This window comes from Dermacentor andersoni, chromosome 5 (genome assembly GCF_023375885.2).
Source record: "Dermacentor andersoni chromosome 5, qqDerAnde1_hic_scaffold, whole genome shotgun sequence".
In the NCBI taxonomy this organism is placed as follows: domain Eukaryota; kingdom Metazoa; phylum Arthropoda; class Arachnida; order Ixodida; family Ixodidae; genus Dermacentor; species Dermacentor andersoni.
This window is the reverse complement of record NC_092818.1, coordinates 54,148,640-54,162,591: the sequence shown is the minus strand read 5'-3', so window position 1 is coordinate 54,162,591 and position 13,952 is coordinate 54,148,640. Positions and strand designations below refer to the sequence as shown.

The window sequence follows — 13,952 nt, the reverse complement described above, 5'->3', positions numbered from 1 at the left end:
GTGGTTTTGCCGCGATGTGCGGGCTTTTTGAGACGCGCGACGAATAACCGACACGATGCCGAAGCCACTCGAACTCGACTGACGCTGGTCTCGCGCAGGCCCGCTCGGTGATGCTGGCTACGTACGCGCTGTCGGGCTTCGGCAACCTCTGCTCGGTGGGCGTAATGCTGGGCAGCCTGGCTGCCCTGTGCCCCACAAGACTGGCCGAGGCCTCGAGCATCGCCTTCCGCGCGCTGTGGGCTGGCTGCTCGGCGAGCATTCTCAGCGCCTGCGTCGCCGGTGAGTTCGGCTCGACGACGACGACGTGCGAGTGTATACTGAAGAAATGAACGCCAACGATGCGCGGCTCCCGCGCGGGAACGTTATGGCCAGCGATCGTCTATGAGGCATCCGTGCCTCCTGCATACGGCCCATAACGTACCGATACCGGCACGCCAGTAATGTATAAGGGAATCTCTGACGTGGCCGCTGCAATTAATGTTTATTAGACGATTTTTTTTTCTATATGGCACGCGGTTGTTGGAGGTTCGGTTCGATTTTGATCAATCATCTAATGGTAACGCACGCTTTACGCTAATTACAGGAGTACTTTAATTTCATTCCTTTCCGCATTGAGGGACAGCCGAAATGCAGTTGGCGCTTTTGCGGTAACCAGCCTTTAGTTTCACCAAATTCACCGGCGGCAAGGCGGGCGTGAGCACGCGTTCGTTGATAATGGTACGCGCAGCGAGAGCACAGCGGGCCCGCAGCCAACATCAACGTAAGAAATATTCGGGTTTCGCGCGTCTCGTCCGCCAGCAAAAGCGGCGACAATCTGAATCTGTCTGCGGCTGCTATACAGACCCTCGTCGCAAGAGCAGCATGCTCTAAAGGGGTAGTCGCACGACATGACCGATTGCTGATTCAGCAAGCGGATGAACATGACGTCAATCAGCGCCGCCGAACCACGCCGCAGACAAAGGCGACGCATGCGATCTTAACAACTGAATAATGGTAAGCGCGATTCCAAGACGGAACAGAAGGTAGACACACGAGAACAGGACAAGACGCTTGCGTGTCTATCTTTTGTCCCGTCTTGGAATTGCGCTTAACATTATTAAGTTATTAAGCTTCAAACCAACTCAACTAGCCCAACAATAAATTTTGTTAGCATACGATCTGCTGTAGCTGCGCAATTCATTGCAGCTCCGCCATGTCACAGTTGTATGCAGACTGAATCGCCGACCCGTCTCGTCATGTGAATTCGGCTTAAATCGGCGATGTCCTTCTCGAGGTGCCCGTCTCGCATTCGTGAAACGCTGTGTAATCGCAAAGCGGTCGGTGCGGCCGCGAGAATCGAAACGGCGACCTCTCGCTTAACAGCAGAATGTCACAGACACCCTACTACCGTTCACTATTAGTCTGTCTAGTGAGGTACGCAATTACACACAAAGCCTGGTGCACCAGGCCAACGTTGATTATTGTCTGTCTCGTGAGCTACAGAACGACACGTAAAGCCTGCCATTGTAACAGCTCAATCTGAGTTTCAGGATTGCTCGCCCGTGGCTGCCTCGCAAGCGCATATATAATTGCGCATCTCGAAGATTTTGGGAAGAAATAGTCTGAAGCACATTGAGCCTTGCACACAAAGCATGTCACCAAAACTGCCTGCTCGTATTGTCGCGTTGTAAAAACAGCTGTCGCATCTCTAATTTATGCAGTATTAGATAGTTGGAATAATCGCATGTCTGTAGCAATTTTTAAACATTGTTCTTTCCACGAAAAAAAAATTAACTGTAAACATGCGTTTCTAATGCCGTTAAATTCAATAATAGAGCATTCCTATAATTTTCTAAGGTCTACATACTACCGAAATTAACTTGAGTATGTATACAAATAATTAAATACAGTTAGGCACATATGCGGGCCACAAAAAAATTACATTTGTGCCAGCCAACAGCGACTCATACAAGAAGTATCACACCCGCGTAGTACATCAACGGGCGCTGGTCTAATTTGCGTGGCGCACCGTTTATGTGCCAAGCAGAACATTCGCCAAGACAAAAATTCACCGACGATTACGATACTCGCTAATGAGAAATCTGAGCGCAACTCTACACGTGTTTTCATTTCGCGATATATTGGCTGTCTCATGCGGCACGTTGCAAACCGTGTGAAGTGTGGCGCGACTGCCTCGCTAATCTCGAGATCGTGAGAGCCAGCGCCTGGGTGACGCGTGGGCGCGATTCACAGCAGCCGCCGCCGACAGACCTCTTCGGACGATGCACGCTACTCTGGCGCCATCTCGTAGTCATTGTCGCCGCACTACACTTTTGTTCTCACCCTTTCGCCATACCCTTCTCCTCCGCTTTTCTCCTCGCGTCTTGCCATCCCCCGCTCCGCTTCGCGTGCGCTTTCATCTTTCGCTGTGCATGTTCGCTCGGTTACGCCTATGCCGACGCTCGCCTCAGGAACGGGCGCCCAAGATCTGCGCTCTAGGGAGTTCTCCTGTCGGGATCAATGTCGCTGGTACATTACGCTTAGCGTTGGCAACTGTCCACTTCTGTGAAAATCGCGAGCTGCCGCCTCCGTCAAGCTGCTCGGAATAGAAGCATATATACGCGTGCTCCCTCCTTGTTATAAAAAAAAATATTAACTTGAGTTTAAATTACTTAATTCCTTCGGCAGCCGCATTAAGAATAATGAAACACCAATTACGGCGATTGCAGTGAATTCTCAAGGGCAATGATGTACTGCGACCAAGCAGACTCAGATGTGTTTCACCGCTGGATTCAGTAGACGACGATCAAAGCGGGCATTATGAAAACAGAAAACAAGGAAATTGGGCGTTCCTTCCGTCACCTCCTTTTCCTTCCGGTAATTATAACCTTGCGCCACACATCATTCCTAAAGTAAGAACCAACAAGCCCAAAAAATTAAATTCACATGTTATTTCCACGGTAAGGGCAACTCAGAGTATCCAGTCATTCTGCTCTAACAGACCTTCGCGGATTTAAACAGTGTCCCTTGCGTAGTATGGTCGATCACCAAGGCGGTCCAAGGGGAGTTTCATCATGATGTTACGGGGAGATTCGACAGAAAGGTCATCAAAGATAGGCGCGGCCTGGCCTTTTGATGGGCCCCGACGTCAATGTTAGGCTTCTCCATATGCAGCTCGACTCGGTTGTTGTTCCCTGCTCGGGCAACCAGAGGTGTAGCTGGAGTGCGGACACAATCGATTGCTGGCTCCTCCACGTTGCTCGACTCCATTGCTTCACTTTGTGCGGGCCATAGCAACAGTGTGGCTGTGGCTACGCACAATGACAGTAAGACACCGTGAGCGTCATATCGCGAATTCTAGACTCTTGCCGGTATGCGCACTCGCCATCGCTGAGGCCGGAAATACTGCGTCCATGTCACTTTAGGGTCAATGACCCTACACAGAGAGTGTGTGAAACCAGGATAGTTGGTAATCTTTTAAACAAAGTCGCCATTTCACCCGAAGGCGGAAACGTCGATTGCGATAGCAAATTAGTAGACAGCTATACGAAGTAAGGGTAGTAGCTTTATCGGCTGTATTAGCTAGCAAACATTCGCTTAATAACTAAATTAAAAAACATGATGTCACGCGCGCAAGATCAAACATGGACACATCTAACTCGATAACCGCGGAAACTCGATGACGGCGGAAACTCGATGACGGTGGAAGCTCGATGACGGCGGAAACTCGATGACGGCGGAAACTCGATGACGGCGGAAACTCGATGACGGCGGAAACTCGATGACGGCGGAAACTCGATGACGGCGGAAACTCGATGACGGCGGAAACTCGATGACGGCGGAAACTCGATGACGGCGGAAACTTGATGCGCGCAAACTCAATGACAAAACGCTGGGGTGAGGAAGCACGGCAGCAGGAGCGAGCGAATTGACCTTCGTGCTGCCTCTCGCTTCAACGCGAACAAAGCGGCGAGAACGTAGCGCACACAAACCTATAGGCCGTCGGTGCGCCTAGACGCCTAGGCTCTGTCCTCATCGCAGACGGCTGTCAAAATAGGGCACGCACAGCATTTCCTCTAAGCTGTCCTTGGTGTCTTTGTCTGCTCGCTTCTTATCATATGATTAATAAAAATCGGGCCCATCGGTTCCCTTTCTTTTCGTTCATTACATTAAAAGGGTCTCGAATCCGGCAACATTGATGTTTTCAGGTAGCATGTGTGGGTTGCCGTCACCTAAATAGATCGCGTATTCATGACGCCTGCGATAGAAAGGATGTTCCACACCCGTCGCCTAGGTTTATGAGTGGTGGCACTGGCGAACACTCCCGGGTTAGTTCTAGTAGTAAAAAATAAATACCTCATAAAGTAGCGAATTGCCCTCCTCACCGAGCAAGCACAGGCATACGCGGAGAGATTAGGAAGACAGAACTGGCACGCATTTTGCGACAAACTCCAGGGAACCCTGAGCACAAAGAGGACGTGGCATCTCCTGCGCGCCCTTCTCGACAACGGCCCTACGAAGACGCAGCAGCGACAGAACCTCTGTAGGCTCGTGCACAACCACGCCGGATCGGAAGAGAACCTCCTCCGAGAAATTCAGAAGAAGCTGTGCAGCGACCCACCCGTTAATACGACGGCACATGACAAAGTTTACGGTGGGAAACCAAACCCCGACCTTGACCAACCCTTCACGCATGCTGAACTCTCTGCAGCACTATCGACGCTCACCAGAAACACCAGCCCGGGCAAAGATCGGATCATGAACAAGCATCTTCGGAACCTTCCGCAGCAGGCTACCGCAGCCCTGCTCCAGTACTTCAATGCATGCTGGGAGAAAGGAAGGCTACCGGCTGCCTGGAAGCACTCGGAGATTAGCATGATCCCCAAACCAAATAAACAGCTCAGCATCGAGAATTTGCGCCCAATTTCCCTTACCTCGTGCGTAGGGAAACTTTTCGAGCACATGATTCACAACCGGCTAACCTCGTACCTCGAAGACAACGGATATTTTCCAAACACTATGTTCGGTTTCAGGCAGAACCTGTCAACGCAAGATGTCTTCCTTCTACTCAAGGAAGAACTCATTGACCACCTGAGTACCAGAAGCAAATCATCGATTTTAGCCATCGACGTAAAGGGAGCTTTTGACAACGTCAGTCACGAAGCTATCCTCTGCAACCTCGAAGACCTGGGCTGCGGTTCTCGGACATACGACTATGTCAGGAATTTCCTCACGGGCCGCACGGCCACAGTTGGAATATACAACCTGCGCAGCGACAGCTTCCGACTACCGAGCAAAGGCACCCCGCAGGGTTCGGTCATGTCGCCGTTGCTCTTCAACGTCGCAATGATCAAACTACCCAGCCTCCTCGACGTGATACCAGACGTAAGACACGCTTTCTATGCAGATGATATCACGTTACGGACAAGGGCTCAAGGTCTTCAAACACTGGAACACAAGAAACACGCCTACAGGAAGCAGTAGGTACCATCGAGAGCTACTTGCACAAATGCGGCCTCCGCTGTGCTCCCGAGAAGTCCGAACACCTCGTCCTCAAGTCAAGAACGTGAGGCAGACCACCCGGGTACGATGAACCCGATCCAAAAGTCACCCTCAATGGAACGCCCATTCCAAAAGTGGAAACCCTACGAGTTCTAGGGCTACACATACACAAAGACGGGTCTGGGGCGGCCACCCTCCCGCGACTACAGCGAACGCTATCACAGCTCACGCATCTCGTCAGGAGAGTTGCAAGCCATAGAAGCGGACTTAAACAACAAGACACGCTACGCGTGATGCAAGCACTCCTCACCAGTCGAATAACATACGGCACGCCCTACCTCGCGCTGAAGAATGTAGAGGTAGAAAAAATTAACATTCAAATACGGAAAGCCATCAAAATCGCCCTGGGCCTACCATCTACGGCTTCGACCAAAAGACTTCTCAAGATGGGCGTACACAACAACTGGCAAGAACTAGCTGAAGCTCACAATGCCAGTCAATTAGAACGACTGAAGCTCACGCCCACCGGAAGATCAGTGCTGCAACGGCTGAGCTACGGTGAAACCTTTATAGCCACCACAGACCGAAAAGAAAGAATTCCTTCAAACCTCCGCGAATCCCTGTCCATAGCCCCAATTCCACGCAACATGCACCCCACGTACCACAAGGAAAGAAGACAAGCCCGAGTGGATGCTCTACGGCGAAGACACAGGCAAGATCCGGACGCCAGATACACCGACGCAGCCAAATACCCGCAAAGAAACGCTTACGCCCTGAGCGTCGTAGATTCTCAGGGCAGAGTGCTAGCGTCTGCCACAGTCCGTGCACAAAACCCCGAGACTGCAGAAGAGACGGCGATCGCCCTAGCAACTACCACGTGCATGGACGCAGCTGTCATCTCCGATTCTCAAGCAGCCGTCAGGAACTACGCTAAGGGTCGCGTGTCGACAGAAGCACTGAAGATCTTGAAGCACCGCAGTACGCCGATCCCCTACAACTGCGTGACATGGGTTCCTGGGCACGAGGGGCTGGAGGGGAACGAAGCGGCACATGCCGCGGCCCGAGGCCACACCTGCCGGGCAAACCCTTCCTACTCTCGAGACGCCTGGTCTGCGTCAGCGGAGGCAGAGACCGTACCCATCACGTACTCAGGGATCCTTCAACATCACAGGCTGGAACGCAGGGTGTACCCACCACCTCACCCAAAGCTCAACAAAGAAGAAAGCACTACACTCAGAAGACTGCAAAGTAATACTTACATCCACGGAATCATCATGCATAGACTGTACCCAACGCTACAAGGATACCACTGTCCAATGTGCGGCGTACCGGACACCTTAGCGCACCTGATCATCGAATGTCCATGGCATCTAGACAAAGACGCATTGCCTTCACCGAGAGACTGTTACAACGCCAGACAAAGCGAAGACCTCATAGAAACGTGGGAGGCCAAGCTCGTCTCCGAGGACCTGGAACAACAACGACGCCTCGTCGCCAGGGCCAAGGAGGCAGCGAAGGCCAGAGGGTTCCTGGAATGAGGAGCCCTCCCCCCGAGAGTAGAACCGGGGCTTACTCCGGAATACTGTTTCCAAAATAAAAGTTTATTCCTCCTCCTCCTCCTCAGAAAGTAGATGGCAAAACAGCGCCACGGTAGCTCATTTGGTAAGAACATCACACGCGTAATGCGAGGGACGTGGGTTCGTATTGCACCTGAGGCCAGTTCTTTCATCCGCTTTCATTTCCAATAATCTATCACTTGTTCACTTCCATTAGTAAGCACAAGTTATTTCCTCTATGTTGTCGTTGGTGTCCTTGTTTGCTTCTTATGATTATATATATATATATATATATATATCAGATGTTTTAGCGAATACTTTCAACAATATTTAAAGATTGCCTGTGGCAGATAGCACAATTCTAGTCTATGAGCTGGTCTACTTGCAGAGGCGTTGAATGCATAATGTTCTAATTAACAAAAAATAAATAATGACGTTTTTAACCAATAACCTTATGGCACATCTTGCAGTTTGCGAATTCTAGCGGGCGAGACTTCAAGGCATATCCACTTGAATAAAATTGTGCGGATGACACATTTACGCGATATGAGCCGTCAAAGTTGCGGTAAAAATGGACTGCAGTTCCACTTACCGCATAGACATAAAAAAATGAAGCGTAGTCCTTTCTGTGGCCTGCAACATAGAAGAGTTGATCTGCCGCGTTAATGATGCCTAAATATGAACAGCAACGCCGTCCATCTGCTGGATTGGGTGTTTGCTTCCGAACATAGCTTGTGAATCGCCCAGTGTATAAAAGTTAAAATTGCATAACGTTTTACGTTGTATAGAATCGAAGAAGACAACTGTACACATCGCTTTTAGTTGTGCAGCTTTTAATAATTAGCTTGACTGAATTTTCCCTTGGCATTTGCGCTAACATCTGCGTTATATCTGAAAAACCTTCATTTTTCTCTTTCTCTCGTGGTAGGTAGCCTGACCCATATATAATGCAAGGAAACGGATCACCTTTCTTGGAGCTTTTTTGAGCAAGGTAATAAAATCTGTGTTCTTTATAGTTCTTGCAATCCACCGTAAAAAAGGAAGTTGCCAACATCCGACTTTTTCCCCATGCCTCGTTTTACGTTTCATGTGCTTCATGCGAGCTTCATACGACAACCAGCTTCATACGACATGTCTTTCTTTGTGATAGCCACCTGCGTAATTTACCAGAAATCAAAGTTTTCTCGCTGTCATAATATTTGCTCCGGAAGCAATTGTGTTGAAATCACGTAAGGGGAATCAATGTTCAACCATCCACACTCACAAAAAAAGTTCTTTTATGAAGGAACTATAGTTTTTGCGCTGCATCTGAAACAGCTGAGTAAGCAGGAACAGTAGCCTTTCCGTTCAGAGAAGCCGCAGCTCAGTATATAAACATAACGCAGCCTTTTTAGGCGTAGCCGATGCGAAAGATTCGTTGTACGCGATACGCAAGAAAATACTAACTAAACAAACGTGCGGATAAGCTGTCATTTCCTGTCTGCCGGCATCTTACGACTTGTCAGGCCATTCGTTTCAAGAAAATGGACGTTGTTTTATGCCGGTGATACATTTATTGGAAACATTTTTTAGTTCAATATGATTTATCCGATGGGATAGTGGTTTCTTCAATGTCGTTTTCAATATCGTCACCAAATTTCAGCTGGCCCACGCCAACTATAGGCTTGCCCATGCACTTTCTATGGAGTCCTGTGTATGGGTAAGCACAAATGTGATCATATGGGTATTCTCTCTGACGAATTGTATATTTTATCAGTCGCTCCTCATCGGTTTTAAATCTACCAATCACCCACATGTACACTATTATAACGATTAAATGTCGTAGGTTTGGAAATTACGCAATTTTTTGCAAATAAAAGACATTACACTTTTCGCATGACAAACAGATTTTACTGGGGTACTCGCCAAAGAGTGCTTACGCATTAAAAAAAACATTTTACAGACAACTTCACCATCTTGAATACGAAATTTCACATCATACGGCTCTGCTATAAACAACACGACATAGTACAATGCTTGTTTACGGTCTTATGCGACTGCTGTTTGTCGTTACTTACAGCCGGCGTGCATCGGCTCAACCGAAGCCGGTGCCTGGCTGCGTTGCTGGCTCGAATTCAGTGACGGGTCATACTGTGTGTGCGTGTGCGTGCGCGAGTGCGTGTGCGTGTGTGTGTGTACATAGAGTGAGAGAGAAAACCGCCTGTGAAACGTAACTCAGCCTGTTCAGGTGGATTATCTGACGAAGCGGGGATTACTAACTTGATAAATAAAAATGTTCTCTAATTGGTTTCTTGTACCCCTGTCACACGGCAAATCTAATGTCATTTACAACGAATGACATTCGCTGATAATGCCATTTGTTTGCTGTCACACGGTAAAACGTAATGACATTCGTCGAAAATGACATTTACAAACGAATGAGTTCGCCAAACTCATTCGCATTCGTTTGGAACCGAATGTGTATCCTCGACACCACGAGTGTATCAGTGTTTCGCAAACATTACATGCTTCTTATTTTGTTTTAACAAAAATCACTATTATTCTATCAATTTTATTACCTAATTATTGCTTTAACGACATTGAAGTCCATCACGTGCGTAAATACAGAAAACTACTCTCAATCCAGTGACCAGACAGCCGTCTTTAGCTTTCGCTGCAGCAGTCGTGTTGGTTCGCACGGGAGCATCGGCCGCGGCCGCTTCAATTGGCTTGACGTAAAAGCATGCGCGTGTTTTCCTGTGGCACGCGCCAAGAATGAGGATATTAGGAGCCCGCATGCACATCACAACGGTGATGACATGCAACTGCCCTTCTCGTACCACTTTAGCAGATGTAGCGGACGCGCCTATCGTTCTCTTCGCCCTGTTGCTTGCCTTAGCTTTGGCTTGGCTTGACTCGACTTTGTTGGCAATGTCGACAAGTTAGTGATCGAACGCTACGGTTTGAAAGCAACGATCACATATTCTAGTGGAATTTAGCATATTGGAAAATAATTATTGGGCAAAAATGGGTTTGCGGCGTCTTTTTTTTTTTTACTATCGTCATTGTCATCATTTTCAAATGACATTAGTTTTCGCCGTATGACAGCGCGCTGTTATAATGACATTAATCGCAACAAATGTCATTTGTTGGAAATGACATTAGATTTGCCGTGTGACTGGGGTATTATTTACCACTTTATACTACAAGTTCGAATCGGGAAACTGATCAGCAGTGAATCCATGTCTGCCTAGCAGAAATACTAGGACTAAGGCCACTGTCACCGTATGAATCTCCGACACAGGGTAGAAAGTATATCGGTCCTGTTAAGATTCTCTTTAAAATATTTCGTTATTATCAGTCTTTAAATATTATAGTGACGCCAATAGATAATTTAACATGTATTGGGCACGAGTACTCAATATATCTAGGGTCACGTTTCCTGCTTAGCAATTCTGAGTTCGACAGTTCTCGGTTATGATTTTCCACTTTCAACAAGTGAATATTTTAAGTGCATTATTGGTGAGTATTTTTTGAAACCGACATATAAATTTTCATTTGTCGGGCAAGTTACCTCTACTACTTCATACATTCTACCTGAAAGGATGTCCGAAACAGGAGAACCAAAAAAAAATATAAGTATTGTACGGCTAGTATGAATCACAGCGAAATTGTCACTGAAAGTATATGTACACGCGCAGTTTTTCGACGCGACTTAATATGACCGCTGCATTGAGTTGTACCTGGCTTCGTTTGTACAGACGGCATGCAAAGCCAAAGTATTTCACGTCTTGTCCTCTTGATCGATTTTTTTCCCCACAAGAAGCAGGTTCGGCTGCCCACAGTGCGACATAGAATTGACGACCACTTTCTGCATATTTCTTGTAGAGACGTCGGCTGTACTTTCACTTTGCCCAGCACTATTACCCTTGCAGTAAAAAAAAATAATTCCCTCGTTTTCAAGTTCAATACAGAAATGCCACCGAGAGCACCCGTACGTTGTTTCGATTGGGTGCCGCCAGCCAACTAATGCGGAGCACAAGGTCTTATTTTGCCTTATTTCCCATAACACCGGAACGGGGCGCTTCCGGTAGATGGCGGCATTTTCCGTCCTTGCGCCTATAGTGATAATACCCTTTCCTTTAACGCAATGTCTTATTTTTTCGCTTGTAAAATCACCATATAATTTACTGAGAGAATAAATTTTAGACACCTTTGCACTTCAAGAAGGCTTATTCAAACGTTCATTACGTAACAAAAATCTCCAACGAGGACTAAAAAAGGGTTCTTTTGAAGAGGTGGCGTCAGCTGGTCGCCAGCTAAGCTGACATGAAAAAGAAATACATCATTCGACGGAACAATTTTAATAGTTTGTTGCATTTAAAAGGAGTCAAGGTACATTTGTTCTCGGAAGTTCATCAATTATTTAGGGCTTCGAATTTGTTTTCCTTCTAAAACTTACAAAGATTGCAAATGTTCAAGAAACTTTCCGAGTTACCCACTTTCCGAGTCCGGATTGCTGCAGTAAAAAGACGTACAGAACTAGCAGCTGCAGTTTTGATAGTGCGAAGTTTGGCTTCAGCAGGTTTTCTCTTGCTCCGGTATACTGAGAGGCCTCTGCATCGCTGCAAATTTAGTCGAGGCTTTGTAACAGCCAGTTTCATTTCTTTTTTCGTTTAAGCATGTAATTCTTTTAGCTCCCGTTGTCGGCGACCTTCAAGAGACCTCGACCCGAAAACCAGAGCGATTATCCGGGCACTCAAAACGAGAATGAAACGAGAACATTCGGGCATCGACGGGAGAACAAAGCGAAATCATCCGGGCAACCAGTCAAAACTTAAGAATATGCGGTCTCTGTCCCCCAACCCTCTGTAAACAGCCGCATTACATACGCTAGCTGCTGCCCAAACGAGTTACAAAAAATACTGCTTCCGATTTCTTCCTAATGTTTGTTCACAATAACACTCAAGCTGTAACTTCCAGTACGCTGAAGGTTTATTTGTAATTTCCAATAGCGGCGTTCAAAATGCAGATACAGGGCACCATACACTTGATTGTAATCTTTTGGCGCTGAGACCGGGTTGCCTGTGCTCTCTTTAAAGAGACACTAAAGCGAAACAATAAATCAGTTTATACTAATGTAGCATGGTTTGAGAACCCTGCAGGCAGTCATTTAAAAAAAATAGCTTGATTATGAGATGAGAAAATGGAGGTCCAAGTATCAGTATTTGAATTTCGCGCCGAAACCCCAGCGCCGGTACGTCAGCGTGGCGTCATGGATTCCAAAGTATGTTCTTGCATTTGGGCTGTGTTGGCTGAATAAAGGTTCCCGAAACTTGTCATGTTTAATATTTGGTTCCTTTAGAACATAATGTAGTCAATCTGTACCGCCATATATAATTAGTAGGCCGTAGAAGATGCCATCAAAATCCAAGACGTCACAGCCCCCAGGTGCGGGAACTTAAGTAGGCGTCGCCACCCATATTTCGTTCTTGCGCTTTTTCTGGCTTACCAAACGTCTTATCGTTGTAAGAGTGGTGTTTCTTGGTGTCGTAGAACGATAATTTACTGATGCAGAAGAAATCGTTTTTCAATTTAGTGTCCCTTTAACGCCAGTGGTCCACGAGTTCCGCGGCGCGGGTTTTGTGGTGCTTCGAGAGATGGCGCCACGCTGCGTAACCAAGCGGGCAGCGTCCGGAGCGCTGCGAACACCTACCTAAGGCCGCACATTTGCAGCCGGCCACTTCGACGCGGCAACAAGAAAATGTAGCGACAGACGCTGAGCGCGCTGCACTTTTGGAAGACGAAACTGGTTGAAATCGGTGGCACCACAGGCAGCAAAAGATGCCATATGGTAGCCGTTTCATGCTTACATGTACTCACGATTACGGGACAGCCAGCAAATCTTTTTAAACTGCTGCGACCTTTTATGTAAAGCTGTAGTTTAGCTTGACTTATTACTGGAAACAAAAAAATATACACAAACGTATAGCGCGGTACGTTTTCTGTAGTCTAAGAGCCCAAACTTTGAGTGGATGAGTGCTTAGAGGAATTGAAGTTGCTGCTTAGAGACAAAGCAACTAAATGTGAGTTCTATCTCAATGTTTGTTTCTCTTCTTTGCAGATGTTCTATCCCTACATTGTGGAAAGGAGACGAGTAAACCAGCTTTTGCATCCCGGACCATTATCATCCATAGCTTTTCGTTTTTCTAATTGCGAATTTTACTAGACACCGTCCTTAACATAAAAGAACTAGTCCCGGCTTTGTTTCTTGCGTGCTCTGTATGCATAATCATTTCACATTATCACTCATTACTTCAAACATATCACCTTGATTTCTGTCGCTGTTTTATATGGACGGACGTTGCCGTATTTATCTGTGCATAAGAGAAATCGAATTCAGTTGCAATAATACTTATGACAGTCTTTTGAGGTTTCAATATTGTCTTTTTTATGTAGACTTTATGAGCAACGAATATCAACGGTCCCACTCAACATACTCACTTTCATTCTTATTTTTCCCCCTAAGTGTGTATCGCGTATCAGATCTTCGCACGAACACATCACCCACGTTTCGCCCAATGGTTACGGTGTAGAAGAGACGTCTGTACATAGCACAGCTGCAGAAGCCCCTATGTTCGCCAAGTGGCAGATACAGAATATTCTTGAAATTAAAAGTATTATGAAATACATGCGGATTTCGTTTTGTTAAAATAACGAATTAATGCCCCGTTTCAACATCTCACGCAATGAAAAAGCACAGTATGAAATGTTTTAGCGTATTTCTTCAAAGTCTTACTAGGCATGGATCAAAACAGCATCAGATGAGCACCCCCCCCCCCTCCCCTCGTGAAGGCTCACAATAAATCACTTGGGGGCTTTAGGTAAGGCCGCTCGTCCCTCCTCCGAAGAGCCTGCTCTAACCGCTCCTGTAAC

At 46.9% G+C, this 13,952-nt stretch overlaps 1 protein-coding gene across 1 annotated transcript in view; it reads left to right on the top strand.

Moving 5' to 3' along the window:
- Positions 1-13,708, top strand: part of LOC129384668 (solute carrier family 28 member 3-like) — a 61,909-nt gene extending 48,201 nt beyond the window's left edge. The window contains exons 5-7 of the mRNA XM_055070270.2: positions 99-279; positions 7,966-8,028; positions 13,141-13,708. Coding sequence (XP_054926245.1) covers positions 99-279; positions 7,966-7,985 — 201 coding nt within the window. The 3' untranslated portion in view covers positions 7,986-8,028; positions 13,141-13,708. The remainder of the gene's footprint in view (positions 1-98; positions 280-7,965; positions 8,029-13,140) is intronic.
- Positions 13,709-13,952: the final 244 nt, after the last annotated feature.